The sequence below is a fragment of the Metopolophium dirhodum genome, chromosome 1 (genome assembly GCF_019925205.1).
Source record: "Metopolophium dirhodum isolate CAU chromosome 1, ASM1992520v1, whole genome shotgun sequence".
Lineage (NCBI taxonomy): Eukaryota > Metazoa > Arthropoda > Insecta > Hemiptera > Aphididae > Metopolophium > Metopolophium dirhodum.
In genome coordinates, this window is record NC_083560.1 from 54,036,503 (window position 1) to 54,052,314 (window position 15,812).

General features: G+C 30.0%; 1 protein-coding gene across 1 annotated transcript; it reads left to right on the forward strand.

Moving 5' to 3' along the window:
- Nucleotides 1-239: 239 nt before the first annotated feature.
- On the forward strand, nt 240-8,822 carry LOC132940109 (tigger transposable element-derived protein 6-like). The gene is made up of 3 exons (XM_061007533.1): nt 240-450; nt 8,041-8,387; nt 8,469-8,822. Exons 1-3 carry the CDS (start codon nt 240-242, stop codon nt 8,820-8,822), a joined length of 912 nt encoding a protein of 303 aa, XP_060863516.1.
- Nucleotides 8,823-15,812: the final 6,990 nt, after the last annotated feature.

The window sequence follows — 15,812 nt, forward strand, 5'->3', positions numbered from 1 at the left end:
TTTACTGCAGATAGAAAAAAAACACTCATCATTTTAAAATAAATGTTTTTAAAATAGCAATATAGGTATATATATATATATTATAAGTTGTTTAAAATAAAATAATATATTTTTTTTGATAACAATAAGAGGTAGTTAGTTTTTATAACACGTGATTAGAAATTGTTGATGAAAATTTGCATTTTCTCATTTTTATTAAATATTTTTAAACATATTTTATATACATTTATACGTCTACCATGGTAAGGGACAACAAATGTTGTATACAAAACTGTCCAGGGTTACATAAATCTAGGTTTAGCGTCCCACAACGTTACTTCAATGAATGGCAAGAAGAAATCGGAACATTTTTAACCAAAAGATCAAGAATTTGTGGAGCTCATTTTTCTAAAAATGATATTCACGATACTTGGATTTTCGGTGAAGGGTCAAATCAGTATTCGGTAAGTTGTAAGTTTAATTTTTGATTATAATCATTGTCATAATATACCTAACATAATATACTTAGTATAATGCTAAATTATATCACTGATGCTTATTAAGTTTTTTGTTCTAAACTATATAGTACCATTTCCTTGTAATGTCCATAAAGAAAAGGTTATATTGGATATACTAATATCATATATCACAATGAGAATGCGTCAACATTCTTATATGACTAATAAAAAACTAAAAAGTCAAAACATAATAAAAAGAAACTGTCAAAGTTAGTTTCCAAATAGTATTAAGAACAATTTATTTGGAAATAATTGTATACAATTAAAAGTTATGATTAATAAATAAAATATACATTAAAAATTTGAGAAATTTAAATATTTAAGTAGGGACCTGGCACAGTGGCACATCGGTAACATAAATAAATGATTTTTAATAATTTTCTGTGATAGACGATAGTATTGATAATAAGTACATACATTATACATTAGGGCTAAAGTAGCGCTAGTTGGTTTGACACCTCTTAGCAATTAGTGTATTCAGTTTATCACATTCCGTTCCGTATCCAGTATATCTTAATTCGTGGTATGGGTACACTATGAAGCAGTGTAGGTAGGAAATTTGTGGTAAATGGCGATTAAAATAATTGTTTTATTATTATTAAATTGTTGGACGGTAATAACAAGTCACTAAAGTTGTGGACTTGGACCAGGGTTGTATAGACCATTTTTGGCCCTAATAGATATATCCACCGGTGGGATTGGCTCCCAAGTATTTTTAATGGTGATTTTTGTTAATAATGTCCAAAATACACAATGTTTATATTCAATATTTTAAATAGAAAATTGAAAACTACTTTGTTTTTTTTAAATATCAAAAAACATACGAAATGTAGTATTTATTTATGCATATGACAAGTAAGTAATTTAGAAACAACTATTTACATGATAAAATTAACACTTTAACAGTCATATTATACAAATATGTAACATGATTTATCCTATTTTAAAATGGTCCTTGGATCATAGATCTTTGATCAATCCGATTAGTGTGACGTGTACATTCGCTTGTGAACCATCAAACTACCATTTACAGGGAACGACTTGTCGCATACATCGCACGCGTAAGGTTTTTCACTAGTGTGTGTACGTCTAGGTTTTTCACCAGTGTGTGTGTGTACGTCTAGGTTTTGTCAAATTGCCACTTATGGAAAACGACTTGTTGCATACATTGCACGCGTGCGGTTTTTCACCAGTTTGTGTGCGTCGGTGTATCGTCAAATGGCCACTTATGCTGAACGATTTGTTACAGATATCACACAGGTAAAGTTTTTTCTCCATTTTCCTCTGGAATATAGTCGGTCGGCTTTTATTGGTAAATAATTTATTTACTACCTACGTAATGGTTTTTCATACAACTATTTGGTTACTATGCTATTTTGTTTAAGATCAATTAGAATTTATTGTCTTCACCACATTTTTAAGCCAATACTTGTTGTATTACTTTTTAAACTTTAAATAGAGTATATTATGCTGTACGTAACACAAAACATTTTACAAAACCATTAGTTTATTTTAAATTTTAAAATAATAACATTTTATCCAGTAATGCACTTTTAGATCTTAATCTATTAACAATTTCTTGAGATTCAATTTCTTAAAATAAATAACACATCTTACCTTTCACAGCCGTAACCACTCCTTGCCGGTAATCCGTTATAGTGGGTTCCCTACTTCGATACTCCAGCTCCGATTTAGTTGTTGTTAGGTGCCGATGTTTTTCTACAGGTGTGGATTGGTGAGCAATTCTCACTTAGTTGTGGACTCTCATTCGCATACAGTTCAGTTTTTGGATGGATGCTAATCAGTTAGTTCTGCAAAACGCTAGTTTCAGCGCACATTGTATGTTAGCAACTTAAAATCCGTTCATAGAATCGCTAATGGAGAGATTCCGGAAGGTAAAAGAACCAGAAGAGGTACCCGTATAGTTCACGGATAATGGATGTTCTGAAGCCAAGTTCAAGGCAGAGATCGTTATTGATGGAACCAGTCGTTACAGTGTTCCATTATCAATTAGACAATATCAGCCCCTTCACACGTTTGAAGGTATGAGTCGAATCTCGAACAAGCGTTTTGAACATCTAGAACGGATGTTGGAGCAAGATGAATAAAGTTGGGAATAGTCTATCGTAAATTCATGGCCGAATACGACGCCTCGTTGGGTTACATTACCGTCGTTCAAGAACCAGGACTGTATGTTATTGCACATCACTGAAAATTTAATACAAGGTTCCTCATAAGTAGTTCTTATTGAAACCTAAAAATGTACTACCACAACATTTTGATGATTATTTGAAGTTCATATGTTGATGTTTTGGTTACCTATTTAAATGAAGAATAACGATGTAGCAGATCACAATATCATATATTATTATGTATGACACTATTATAGATAGCTATACAGTATACTCTAGGAAGTATAAACATAATTAGGTTTTGGTAATTAAGAATATGGACTAGACATATTATAGTTGTCCGGGTACACATATACATATATATATATATATATATATATATATATAGGTACTACTGTTCGCCACAGGTGGAAATCCATTACAATTTCAGGGGGGGGGGGCTAACATTATTTACTCATCAGTACTAGTGGGGGGCTTTGATTCCACACAACTAAAAAAGGAAGGGGCTAGATGGACATGTAGGGGGGGCTATGCCCCCGATAACCGCATATGCTGTCAACATAGGTACCTACTCAAAACTCAAGACATACATAATGTTAAGTTCGATGGTTCCGGAAGAACAACCACCAGAAAACTAACGAACTTCATATTATTCGTAAGGCTATCGTTATTTTGTATTTAAATTTGATTTGGTACACAGTTATAGACTATAGTGTATATAAACTAGAACTTAATATATTGTGTTTTTTTTTTTCAGAACTATGGTTATAATATAGGTAATTTAAAGGGATCTTAAAACCTTCCCTGAATTACATATACTATATAACAAGTTCCCCAACCCCATTACAACGATTTAATTATTATGTTGTAATTCAAAAATATTATTTGTGGAGCATGTTACTTTGACATAAAATCAATTTTTAAGGAATCACACCGTATGCAATGATTTATTATTGAATTAAAATTTAGCAAAATATCCATTACAGTGACTTATTTAATAACTATGTACACTCGACCAGTGGCGTATTTAGGATTTATTTTAGGGGGAGATATAATTAAAGTAGTTATTCCCCCTCCACTAGAAATACATAAATACATTTATCTTATTTATCTATAACCTCCATGATGCCAAACGTCCCAGACCTATTACCTACTGATAAAATGATAAATGGAAAAACATAACTATATATAACCATCAGGGCCAGCTTTAGGGAGCGGGCATCCGCAAAATGAGGGTTTCCACTTAATGAGTTTTTTTTTGCATTGTCAATGTTTTTTAAATAAATTTAAAAAATTAGAAACTTTTGAGCTACAATCTGCTGCAAATTATCTTGTTAGCATTTACCATTTATCATTTATCATTTACCCCAATGATTTAGAATTTTCACTTGGTAATGAATTTATACAGTTCAGTTCATTTGCAAAATATATATAAAAACGCGTCAAGATAATGAGCAATGAGAAAATTATAATACAAGATTATTGAGGAAAATAATTTGCAGTTTACATTTCCTAATATCATAGAAGAATATAATAAAGCTAATATAGAAGTAGTCCTGCGTATACCTTTTTATGGTGTCCAACTGTAATGGGGAACGAATATTTTCAAAAATGGAGCTAATAAAAACCGACTACAAACTTCGATGACACCAAGTCGACTATCAGGCCTTGCACTGTTAAGTATTTGAAGTGACATATTTAGATTGGATTTCTTAAGTAGTTGAATAATTTGCGGTGACAAGATCTCGTAAAGTTGATAAAATTATTATCTAATTTCAGAATATATAAAAGAACAATACATATTATCTAATAAATGTAATTTTATGTATATTAAATATAAGCTAAAAATAAAAAGGTCAACGGGGGATATATATCTCCCTAATCTCCCCCGTAAATACGCCACTGCACTCGACACCTACTTGGCCACTGGTTTTTATATACATAAATGATACGGACGCGTTTACAAATCTGGATTGAAACTGGCCACAGAATTTTTTCAAAACTAGGTACCTACCGTTTCTTTTGGAATGTTTTATGTAGACCACGCGATCATTTTAGGCTTATAAAAGCAAGTACAACTTACCGAGAATAGCCTAACATGAATATTACGCAGTTAGTCACACACGATTAATACCTAACGATAGTAATGGTTACCAATTACTTTTGAAAACTATAAAAATGGTTTCGGTAGAATTTACAACGATCAATATTTTTAGCGCGCGGTGGTGAAATATTATTTTGAGATCATTATTTAGTCACGCACAGACGTAAACGACGTGTGTGTGAATAATTTGAACAAAACAATATAATATGTGTACGACACGATGACGACGATGTGCACTTGGATGAACGAGGGCCGCGCAGCATAATAGGCCGAGCAAACATACATACGCGATGGTGAACGCACTATAATATACGTTTAATAATAATATTATATAATGTGAGTAATGTCGTGTGACGGCGGTTACCGCCGACTTTATCGTCATTAATAACAACCTCCACGGGATGCCTAAATATAATAATATTTTAACGCTCGGGATAAAAGTTCCATCATGTAGAACGGCGTCGTCAGTCGAATATAATACAGGTAGGTACGTATGAACGTAGGTACCTATACCTACGTGTATATTACAATAATAATATTATGTTATGCGAATAATGTAAAGAATATGAAATAAAACAAACTATTCGTACAGCGCGGCATAATTAAAAATTATGCCACCAAACTGTCGAAAATTTAAAACTAAATAAACTATTGTTGAACAATTTCAAACATTATATTTAAAATATCAAGTATAACATCTCCGATCAATTTTATCTTTGAGTTAATTTTCTTACAATGTATTTAAACTTTATAGTTTAAATCACGAACTATAATGTGATAAAAATTCTAAAAGAATATAATATTATGTCTTGGTCACTCTTTAACTCTATCTCACCACTAGAGATAATATGCGTATTAAATATCAGAGTAAAGTTTATCTGTTTAAACTAGCGTATTAACAATTTTTATTGAGTGTGATACACATTTTTTGGCAGCTCATTTTTTAAACTTGGAGCACAGTAAAAAGTAGATAGCAAGTGGGTCATTGTATAAAACTTGAATTCAATGATATAATATCATTGTATAAGAAAAATAATTCTGAGCGGAGATGGTTTATCAGTCTGGATTTTTTAAATTTTTTTTATTTATTATAGCCTTTAAGTAGAATTAATATTATAATATTATAATTTTTTTATTCGTTGCTACGGTGATAAACAAATCGTTAGAAATTAAAATCGGTTAATTTTAAGCGGTTTTTTCGTAATTTGTCAGTAGTTTTTCCCGTGGCATTAAATAACTTTTGAGAAAATCGAAAAATGACCTCTTTAAAAGTACCATTTTGATCCAATTTGCTAAAAGATAAGGTACTAAATGTGGAAATAAGAAGCACTCCATCTGGTAGAAATTTTGTATACAGGATATAAATAAAAAAATAAAAATAAACACCATTGTAAAACCAGTAACCACTAGCTTCTTCACTCCGCTCAGAATCTAAAAAACTAATAAAATTCGAAATTTTCTCATGCCTATAAAATATTAATAGCTTAAATTGAATCGTAATATTTCGAAAATTGTATGGTACATATTTTAAGTGTAAAATATATTTGTAAAAAATAATTTACAATTTTCAAGATTTTGATGAATTTTTTTAAAAATTTCAACTTTAATTGCTTATAAAAAAGAACGTGCCCTCCATTTTTTAATATTTTTAAACTGCTATTTTAACAACTTGTGAGAAACCTAGTATACAATTTTCATGCTTTTTACCCAACGAAAAGAATGTCATCGACATTTACAGAAAAATGTCTGAAATAGCTGAATATAAATCTGTGGTTATAATATTATTTTGTATTACTCACATCAATGGAGACCAGGAAATCTGATAAAGATATGGAATTTCTTATAATAATAATTACCTACTATAAAATTTAAAGACATCGGATACTGTTAAACAGTTTCTTTCTATATAGTACATTATGAATATGCACATTGTTGAAGTAAGTAATAACAAAATATATTCATTCTATGAAATACATTTACGCTTAAGTGCTTAACATAATATTATAAAGTTTCCCCAGCTGATTAAAATTTTATTTTTTGTTTATTATCCAATTACATTCTATTTAAATATTAATTGTACTAAATATTTGTTATTAGTAATTTGTTGTTTATTATTTTTGTTTACAGGGGTGCCAAATAATACTGCCTATAAATAGCAAAAACACTGACATATATTTTTTGTTTCTCTAATTTAAAATCTAAAAATACTGAATATAGTCTCTGGTCTTGAAGTAAAAACAGAATGCAAGCAGTTATTAAAAGACCTCACAACACTAAGAACGGTGACGTATGTTTTACGTGTAAAAGTGCCTAGATTAATACAACGATTACAACGATATATATATTTTTTTTTATGTACCCTTAAGTGTTTTTTTTTGTGTTTATGATACTGGTGTGATTATAATTTTGATATACCTTCGAGTTTTTTCATAATAGATACAATCATTATAGTAAATTTTGTAAAATTTGTTTTATACGGCAATACGACGTGAATCGCGAACTCAATAATTTTACTTAATTATATAATTTAAAATATGTAAACAATAACAGGATATATTAAATTTTAAATCACACGTCTTAAATCATCGTCTTAACTCATAAATATCCTTAGGATTATGCAAAAAAAATTCTGAAATACTATCGTAAATTATTAAAATCATTGTGTAAATCAAACTACAGTAAGTTCCCGTTACAACGAATACCGATACAACGAAAAATCCCGTTATAACGAAAGTCATAAAAGTCCCCTGCCGAAAAGCTATTAAAACAATGTTAAACTAATCTCAATATAACGAAATGATTGATTTTTCAAAATCCCGATACAACGAACTATTTGTACAGGTTAAAATATATGTATTTTCCCTTCTTAATTTAATCTAAAGATAACAAGCATACGATTTTACGAAATGATCAAGCCATTAATTTGTCATTATGCGTGACCGTGTTATTCCGCGTCAATCGATAACGCGACACAATCAGTCGGGTGTATATCTTCATAAAGCTCTCACGTTGGTAATTTTTATTTTTCCTTATTTTATGCTCCTTCTTTACTTACGTACGTGATGAGTTCTACAGTGAAAAGAAAATAATTTTCGTTGGAAGAGAAGAAAAACATAATTAGCTTCCAAACAACGCATCACCGCTCTGTTCTGTTGTAACAAATCGGGAAAGGAGAAACGAAAAATCCTCATCATTGGCAAATCCGCAAAACCTCGTTGTTTTAAAAACTGTAAATCGTTGCCATGCATCTATAAATTTAACAAGAAAGCATGGATGACTTAAATAATTTTTAATGATTGGTTGATAGATTTTGATAGAGAAATGAAAAAGAACAAGAGGAAAATTCTTCTTCTTATCGACAACTGCACTCCACATAATGCACCACCAAAATTGGATAACATTCGTGTGGAATATTTCCCACCTAACTGCACAGCTGTACTTCAACCTCTCGACCAAGGTATCATCAGAGCTGTAAAATCACGCTACAGAACCTTTTTGTTGCGTCAAATTGTATGCGATTTGGAGAAAAATATCCAAAGAAAATGCAATGTGAAGGAAGCTATCGAATGGATATGCGGAGCTTGGGATGATATCAGTCAATCAACAATAACTAACTGTTGGAAACATGCAGCCAAAGACGCCAATTCTGTTTCAGTAGTGGCCGAATATGATGAATCAAATACGCACGATATCCAATAATCTGAGTTAGAGCAAATTTGGATCACTGCAAAAAAGAAAACGTCGCTTTCTGACGACGTGAATTTAGAAGATTATCTCGGTGCAGATGACAACGTTTCAACATGTTATGAACTAACCGAAGTAGATATCGTTCAATCCATTAAAGACAGCAAAGATGAGGCCACCGATGAAAGTAGTGGAGACGAAGACGAAGAAGCTGTGATGGGAAATTATGTGCGCAATGTCACTTCATCAGAAGCCTTATCAAGTTTGGAAGTAATGCGAACATTCATTACATCACAGAGTGATGTACTAGACTTCATCTTTACAAACATTCACCAACTACAAAATTATTTACTTTCTATTAAAACAGCAAACCTTCTTCAAAAGAAAATTGTTGATTATCTATAATAAAGTTATTTATTTTTTCCGCAAACTATTTACATTTGGTTATTTTATTTATTACATACATATTTGTATTTGAATTATATATGTATTTTTTTTAAATTTGTTTTTTATTCGAATTTTCAAAACTTCGTTACAACGAAATTTCCGTTATAACGAAAAAAAAAATTCTGTCCCTTGGAGACGTGTGGGAAGTTGCCCCCCCCCCCCCCCCCCGTATCGGGAAAATCGATCCGGACTAATTGTAAGTTAAAGATATTCATTTGTAAGTATTTGTAAGTTGGTCCCCATTGAAATATCTACAACCCTAGATATTACCCCCCCCCCCCCCCCCATGTTGGCCGAATCGATCCGGACCGATTGCAAGTTAAAGATATTAATTTGTAAGTATTTGTAAGTTGGTTTTCAGAGTTTGTAAGTAAAATCCCTACCCTCTGGCAAATTTCCAAAAATAATTCACCCATTCTCCAGAAAATCTGGTTTTTTCGACTGTAGTACCGATCCACTACTACGGGGAAAACTAATTTTTATCTACATAATATCACAGAAAATTGTTGAATAACATAAATCAAAACAATTAATTAATGAAACTATAATATGTCAAAACAATTAATTAAACTAAGCTGTTAATACATTAATAATATTTAAAAATAATTGTGTTCATTTTTTTTTAAGAAAAAGATTTTCTTAATGAATAGATTTTTTTGTTAAGTATAGATTTTTTAACTACAATAGATTAAACGTAGATTTATAAAGCCAATTTTAAAAAGCTTATTTCGATGAAATTAAGAAGTACTAAATTCAATAAACTAAATTAAATAAATTTTTTTATGTATATTTATAATTAATAATAAATTGGTACTTTAAAATATTAAAGAATGACTAAAAAAAATTAACTAATCAAACGTTATTACATTTTTAATAATATTTAGTCATTTTTATTTTTATTAATTTTTTTAAATTGTCTAATTACATTTTATATTACTTTATACATATACATACATTTTATTAAGTATTTCTATATGAATCATTTTTATTATTTTTTGTAATTTTATACTCATATCAATTATAAATATACATTAATTTTTACTCGTTTTATAAGAGTCAATTATATAAATTATTTTCAATCAATAATTATTATTTTATTGTTTAATTCAATCAGGATATTTTTTATTAAAAAAAATTTTTCATGAAATATAGATTTATATCACGATTTTTTATATCTTTATCGGTTCTTTAAAACTAAGATATCTTATTCAAACAACATTTTTTTATTTTACTCAGATTTTATTTTACATTTGGCTTTATAAATCTACGTTCAATCTATAGTAGTTAAAAAATCTATACTTGACAAAAAATCTATTCATTAAGAAAATTTTTTTAATAAAAAAATGTATATTTGATAAGTTAATTTTTTTTTAGTCATTCTTTAATATTTTAAAGTATCAATTTATTATTAATTATAAATATACATCAAAAAATCTATTTATTTTAGTTTATTGAATTTAGTACTTATTAATTTCATCGCAATAAGCTTTTTAAAATTGGCTTTATAAATCTACGTTCAATCTATAGTAGTTAAAAAATCTAGGGTTTTGATGTCCTTTAAAAAACGCTTGCCAAGTCAGGGATCGGCATGTAACCTTTCTTGATTTTAATTTTTAGAAATGTATATCACACCCAAGCGGCATAACAATTTGAATCGAGAAAAATGTCGTTGTGAACAGCACCACAAAAAATCATTTTCATTTTCATTTAGTGAGATAGATCTCCAAAACCAGAGAGTGGATTTCGTTGTTTGGGGTCTTGTTAAATTCACATTGATTGGGATAAGTGCAGTGAAGATTTTCAGAACTTTATCTTTAATAGTTAATTCACTACAGAACATTAAAAAAAATTAAAACAAATTGTATTGGGCGTTTTTTTTACAGCTTTGTAGTGAATGAACGGTTAGAGATAAAGTTCTGGAAATCTTCACTGCTCTTCTCTTAGCCAATGTGAATCTTACAAGACACCAAACAACAAAATCTGTTCTCCTGTTTCGGAAATCTACCTCGCTAAATGAAAATCTAGCAAAAAATAAACTTTTTTTTTATCTACAAAAAAATAAATAATTTTTTAAAAAAAATTTTATTTCCACATTTAGTATTTACTTAATAATCCCTTTTTAATGAGTTAGCAACCAACTTTTAGCTATCATAGTTTAGGAGAAAAGTTAAAAATAGAAATTTTGGGACTGTTCACGCCGACGTTTTTATGGATTCAAGTAGTTTTATCGCTTGGGTGTGATATCTAATCTCTCTCATTAATATTTTATATTAAAGCTAGCTAAATTACACGGCGATTGTAAATTACGCCCAACGTACAGATGAACACGAAATCATACATATAAACTACGCCCGAGTTCTTATCGTGAGTAAAAAGGTGATATGTAAACTGCGCTCGAGTTTTATCAAATGTAAAAGGTGACATATGTTACATAATATGTAAACTGCGCCCGGCTAAACTTTTAAAAATTGAATAGCTATATTTTTGCCAAATTAAACAAAATTACAGAATTACTTATCTAAAATTACAATCTTTAATATATTTAATTCATTACATCCATAATATGATAACATAAATAATTAATAGAATAAAATTAAAAACATATTGTTGATACATATTCATCAATTGGAGTTTGACCACTGTTATATTTATTAATTAAATGTTGTAACGTTTTGCGTTTTATTTTTTGTCTTAGAATTTTGATATTTAAAGGGTACATTTATACTATTTAGTTAAATATATATGTTTCTATTTGAACTTCGTTTAACTTTTCTAAGAACATGAAAATATTTGAATGAGTAGTATAAAAGCTTGAATTAAAGTGAGAATGAAATGACTCGCATGCATTAGTGGTTAAAGTTGGCTCTGCTGATGCTTGAGCCCATATTTCAGGTGAATACTGAGCTTCTTCACTTATATATACATCTACCAAATAATCTGCAAATCGTGTCACTCTTTCGTCGGTCAGGCTTTGATTCCATTAAATAATTTACAAAATACTCAGATACACTTCGGGCTAGGTTAGGTTAGGTTAGGTTAGGTTAGGTTTTATTCGGGCTTAGAAATGGTAAACCATAGCATTTAACTAACCACCTTCTAATACCACTGTTTTTATCTTTATAGTCATTACTCAAACCATTTTGTTGGATATATCTATTTATGGCTATGGTTTAAATTTTGTTCAGTGATTATTTCGTCATCACCTACAGTTTTTAAAAATGCTGTGCAAGTTTTAAGTGTACATCGCCACTTTTCCTCACCCGAACTCAGAGACCGATTAGTTTTCCAAAATTGAAATTTTTCAATTATTTTCAAGCTTTTTTCGCGCTGCGAAACGATTTGTTCGGCCATCGTGACTTCACTGATCAAACTGAATACGACATGTACTAATTTATTAGCCCCATGCCGGATGTAGTGATTGATAAGCCATCAGTAGATGCCGTATTACTGCAATAATTATTCGATAACGTGTTGGTATTTTTAGACAACAATATAATTTCTGTGATATAATTGCAAAAGTATACAATCATAGTGACTTTAATAATTCAAAAGTTTTTATATATTTTACAAATAGCGCACAGCTTAAGTTGTAAGTACCTTTTAAAATGGATAAAAATTTGGGGCGCAGTTTACATCATACCTTTTTAATATGGATAAAAATTTGGGCTCAGTTTACATTATACCTTTTTAACATAATTAAAAATTCAGGGCGCAGTTTACAAAAAAAAAAGGTCATTTGGGCGCAGTTTACTTATGCCCAAATTACCCACCTTCTCAACATAACTTAAACTGAGTTACATTTTTATTATTTTCCTATTTAACACAAATTTTAGAAGTTTTCAAAATTCAGACTTTTTTCATTTCAATTACCATACTTACTTGATTAAAAATCAAGAAAGTAATAAAAAAATATAATACAATATTTGAACAAAAATGTCTTTTTGTATACCTATAGTCATAAAATATATTTACCTGAAATAAAAAAAAATTGTTTTAATGAACATTTTAGATTATTAAATGTGTTGGTTTTACTATTTTAGAATGATATTGTGTGGATTGTTTTGTGTGTTCCCGGATCAAAGAAGCCGATCAATCTTCAAACGAGTTTCTCACATCGGAATAGCTATGGCCGGTATGATGTTCACCGTTTCGTAATGCTGCATTACTGCTGCCACAGCTGCGTCTTCGATCTCAGCCACTGTTCCTTTCTCGAAGTTATCGCCGGTTTGCAAAGGCGATGGCGCGCTCGCCGCCGGATAGAGATTCGCAGAGCACGGTGGTTGAGTGATAGAATTATAATAGCTAGAAACACGGACGTCAGCTGTCTGCAGGAGCGCCGGACTCGCGGAATTAAAAGTTTCAGGGTTCGATGGTACGCGATGCCGCGGTTTGGCCGTTGGAAGCAAACCGGTGGAAGACATAAGCGCAAAAAATAAGATAAGAAAAAAAATGTATCGTACGAATGCGCCAAAATCGTAGATATCTGCAGTGTGCCACGGTTAATAGATATTAAATTTCAAATTATATATTATATTTTAACAATTTATTATTGACAATTTTTTATAAGATTGAAATTTATAACTAGGTACTTATATAAAATATTAATTTTAGCGCAAATGATACGTCATTTTTGTACCTTTGACGCTTATGTCATGCAGCCAAACGCGGCGGGCGATGGGACTCCAATGCGAAAACCACTGATAGTATCAGGACAACGGTAAGGTTTACCGATTCCCTCTCTTTTTCGACCAATGGTCGGTATAAATCCCGCCGGCCGACAAGGCCGTATCCAGAAATTTTTTTTCGGGGGGTGCAGATCATGTGTAATATTGTAATTTTATTAAATTTAGGTTTTAATATTTTGTTAAAAATAAGACAAATTGAAGAAATGTCGGGGGGGGGGGGGGGTCCAGATGGTCGCCGCCGATTTCGCAGAACCGATATTATTATAGTCTTCTCTCTGTTGTGGTTGTCGCCGTCACAACATTCGTCATCACACGCCCGCGACACTCATCCGTCCTGTAGGACCGGCCGTGATAACGGTATCGAGGTGACCTGCAGTGAAGACTAACCATACATCACAGAACAATATGGACAGGGGTGGACTGAGAGGTAAACAGGCCAGTATTCTATAAAACTAAACGGCCCAAACCCCTTTATAACAGTTTTCTTGAGGAATACCAACTTTTTCGGGTATACATTATGAATAGACAATAGTCATAGGTTATACTATAATATATTTTATAAGAATCATAGATGTAAAATCAGTTTGATATTTTTGATGTTTGTTTACTATTGTTTTATCATTTGTTTCAAAGTCACAATTCATACTCATATTAAACCAAAATCATCTTCATCAGTTTCAGAATCGTTGCATTATTATAGTCATTACTTTTAATATAAACTTTAAATATGTGTGTAACTTTTTATATGTAATGAACGATTTTTTTAAACAATAAACGATGTCGAAATTTATGAATCGTTAACTACTTCCTATTAATATATGATTAAGTATATGTATTAAAGACTCTCACATATAAAAATTATTTCAACTACTTTACAACATTACATAAAAACACAAAAATTGAAGAAGAAAAAAGGTGGGTAAGTGGATGTCACTCTGCTGTACAGTAGGTTACAAGTGGCTAACTTGACGCGAAGACGGTCAGACAGCGTATGATATTACTATGTATATTTGATGATATTATTGTGAACAAAATAATTTATATATAACCTATTTACGTGGAACCTTGTTTTAAATTTTTAATCTTTAGCTATAAAAGTTGAACATTTTATAAATTTTTAACTACAAAATAATTATTAAATTTAAAATTTGATACATTTTGTCGAAATTCAAACTTTAAAAGCTTATCAAAAAAAATTGTGCCTATGTATTTTTAATATTTTTCAACTACTTTTGTAACAATATATCAGGAGCCTTCAATTTTCACGCTTTTTTACCCAACAAATAAAATTTTATTGATATTCATTGAAAAAAAACTAAAAAATTAAAATTTGAAATGGTCCGTAAAAAGCTCAAAAAGAATCAAATTATTTTCAAAATTTAATCGTGTATAGAAAATGCTAATACAAACATTCAGTGAAATTTTCAAGTATCTACAAGCATATGTTTTTTAAGTACAACAAAATAAGAAAATCGTTACATGAGAAATCGAGTGAATATCAAATGTTGTAAAAATATAAATTTCAAACGCTCATAAAAATTTAATTTGACTTTCTTGTAAAAATTTTTTTTTGATAAAGGTAGACAAATTTATGAGGGATCTTGTATTACATTTTTAAATCATAGATTTAAAAAGAAAATTTTTTTTGAATTTCTAACTCAAAATAGTTTGCAAATTTTTGTAATTTTTACGTATTTTTCAATATTTGAACTTTAATACTCATAAAAAAAAAATTGTGACTATGGATTTTTGATTTTTTTCATCTGCCTTTGAAACAATATACTAGGAACCTTCTATTAAAATTGCAAGCTTTTTTTAACCAACAAATAAAATTTTATTGATATTTATAGAAAAAAAATGGAAACTGAAAATTTCCGTAAACAGCTCAAAATAAGTCAAGATATTTGGAAAAATGTTATGGTGTATAGAAAATGCTAATATAAACATTCAGTCAAAATTGCATGTACCTACGGTCATTTGTTTAAAAAGTTGCACCAAAATCCAAAACCGATTTTTTGAAAATGCTCGTTTTTCTTTTGTTTTTCACGGCACTTTTGAAAACTACTGGGAAATTTTTACTTTTGACAACCCCCCCCCCCCCCAAATTACCAACTAGGTTCATTTTTTTTTATCAGAATCCATAATCCAATCATTTTTATTGTCCTAAAATTTGATGACAAGACACAAAAATAGAAAAATAAAAAAAAAACACATTACAAAATCAATACATTCATTGCTCCACTCAGAATCTAAAACATTTTTG

Bases quoted from the DNA above. Each gene is read 5' to 3' on its own strand.
- LOC132940109 (XM_061007533.1), top strand. From the start codon at position 240: ATGGTAAGGGACAACAAATGTTGTATACAAAACTGTCCAGGGTTACAT. The intron at 451-8,040 runs GTAAGTTTAATT...ATTGGTTGATAG, and splicing joins AAATCAGTATTCGGTAAGTT to ATTTTGATAGAGAAATGAAA. The intron at 8,388-8,468 runs GTAGTGGCCGAA...ACTGCAAAAAAG, and splicing joins AAGACGCCAATTCTGTTTCA to AAAACGTCGCTTTCTGACGA.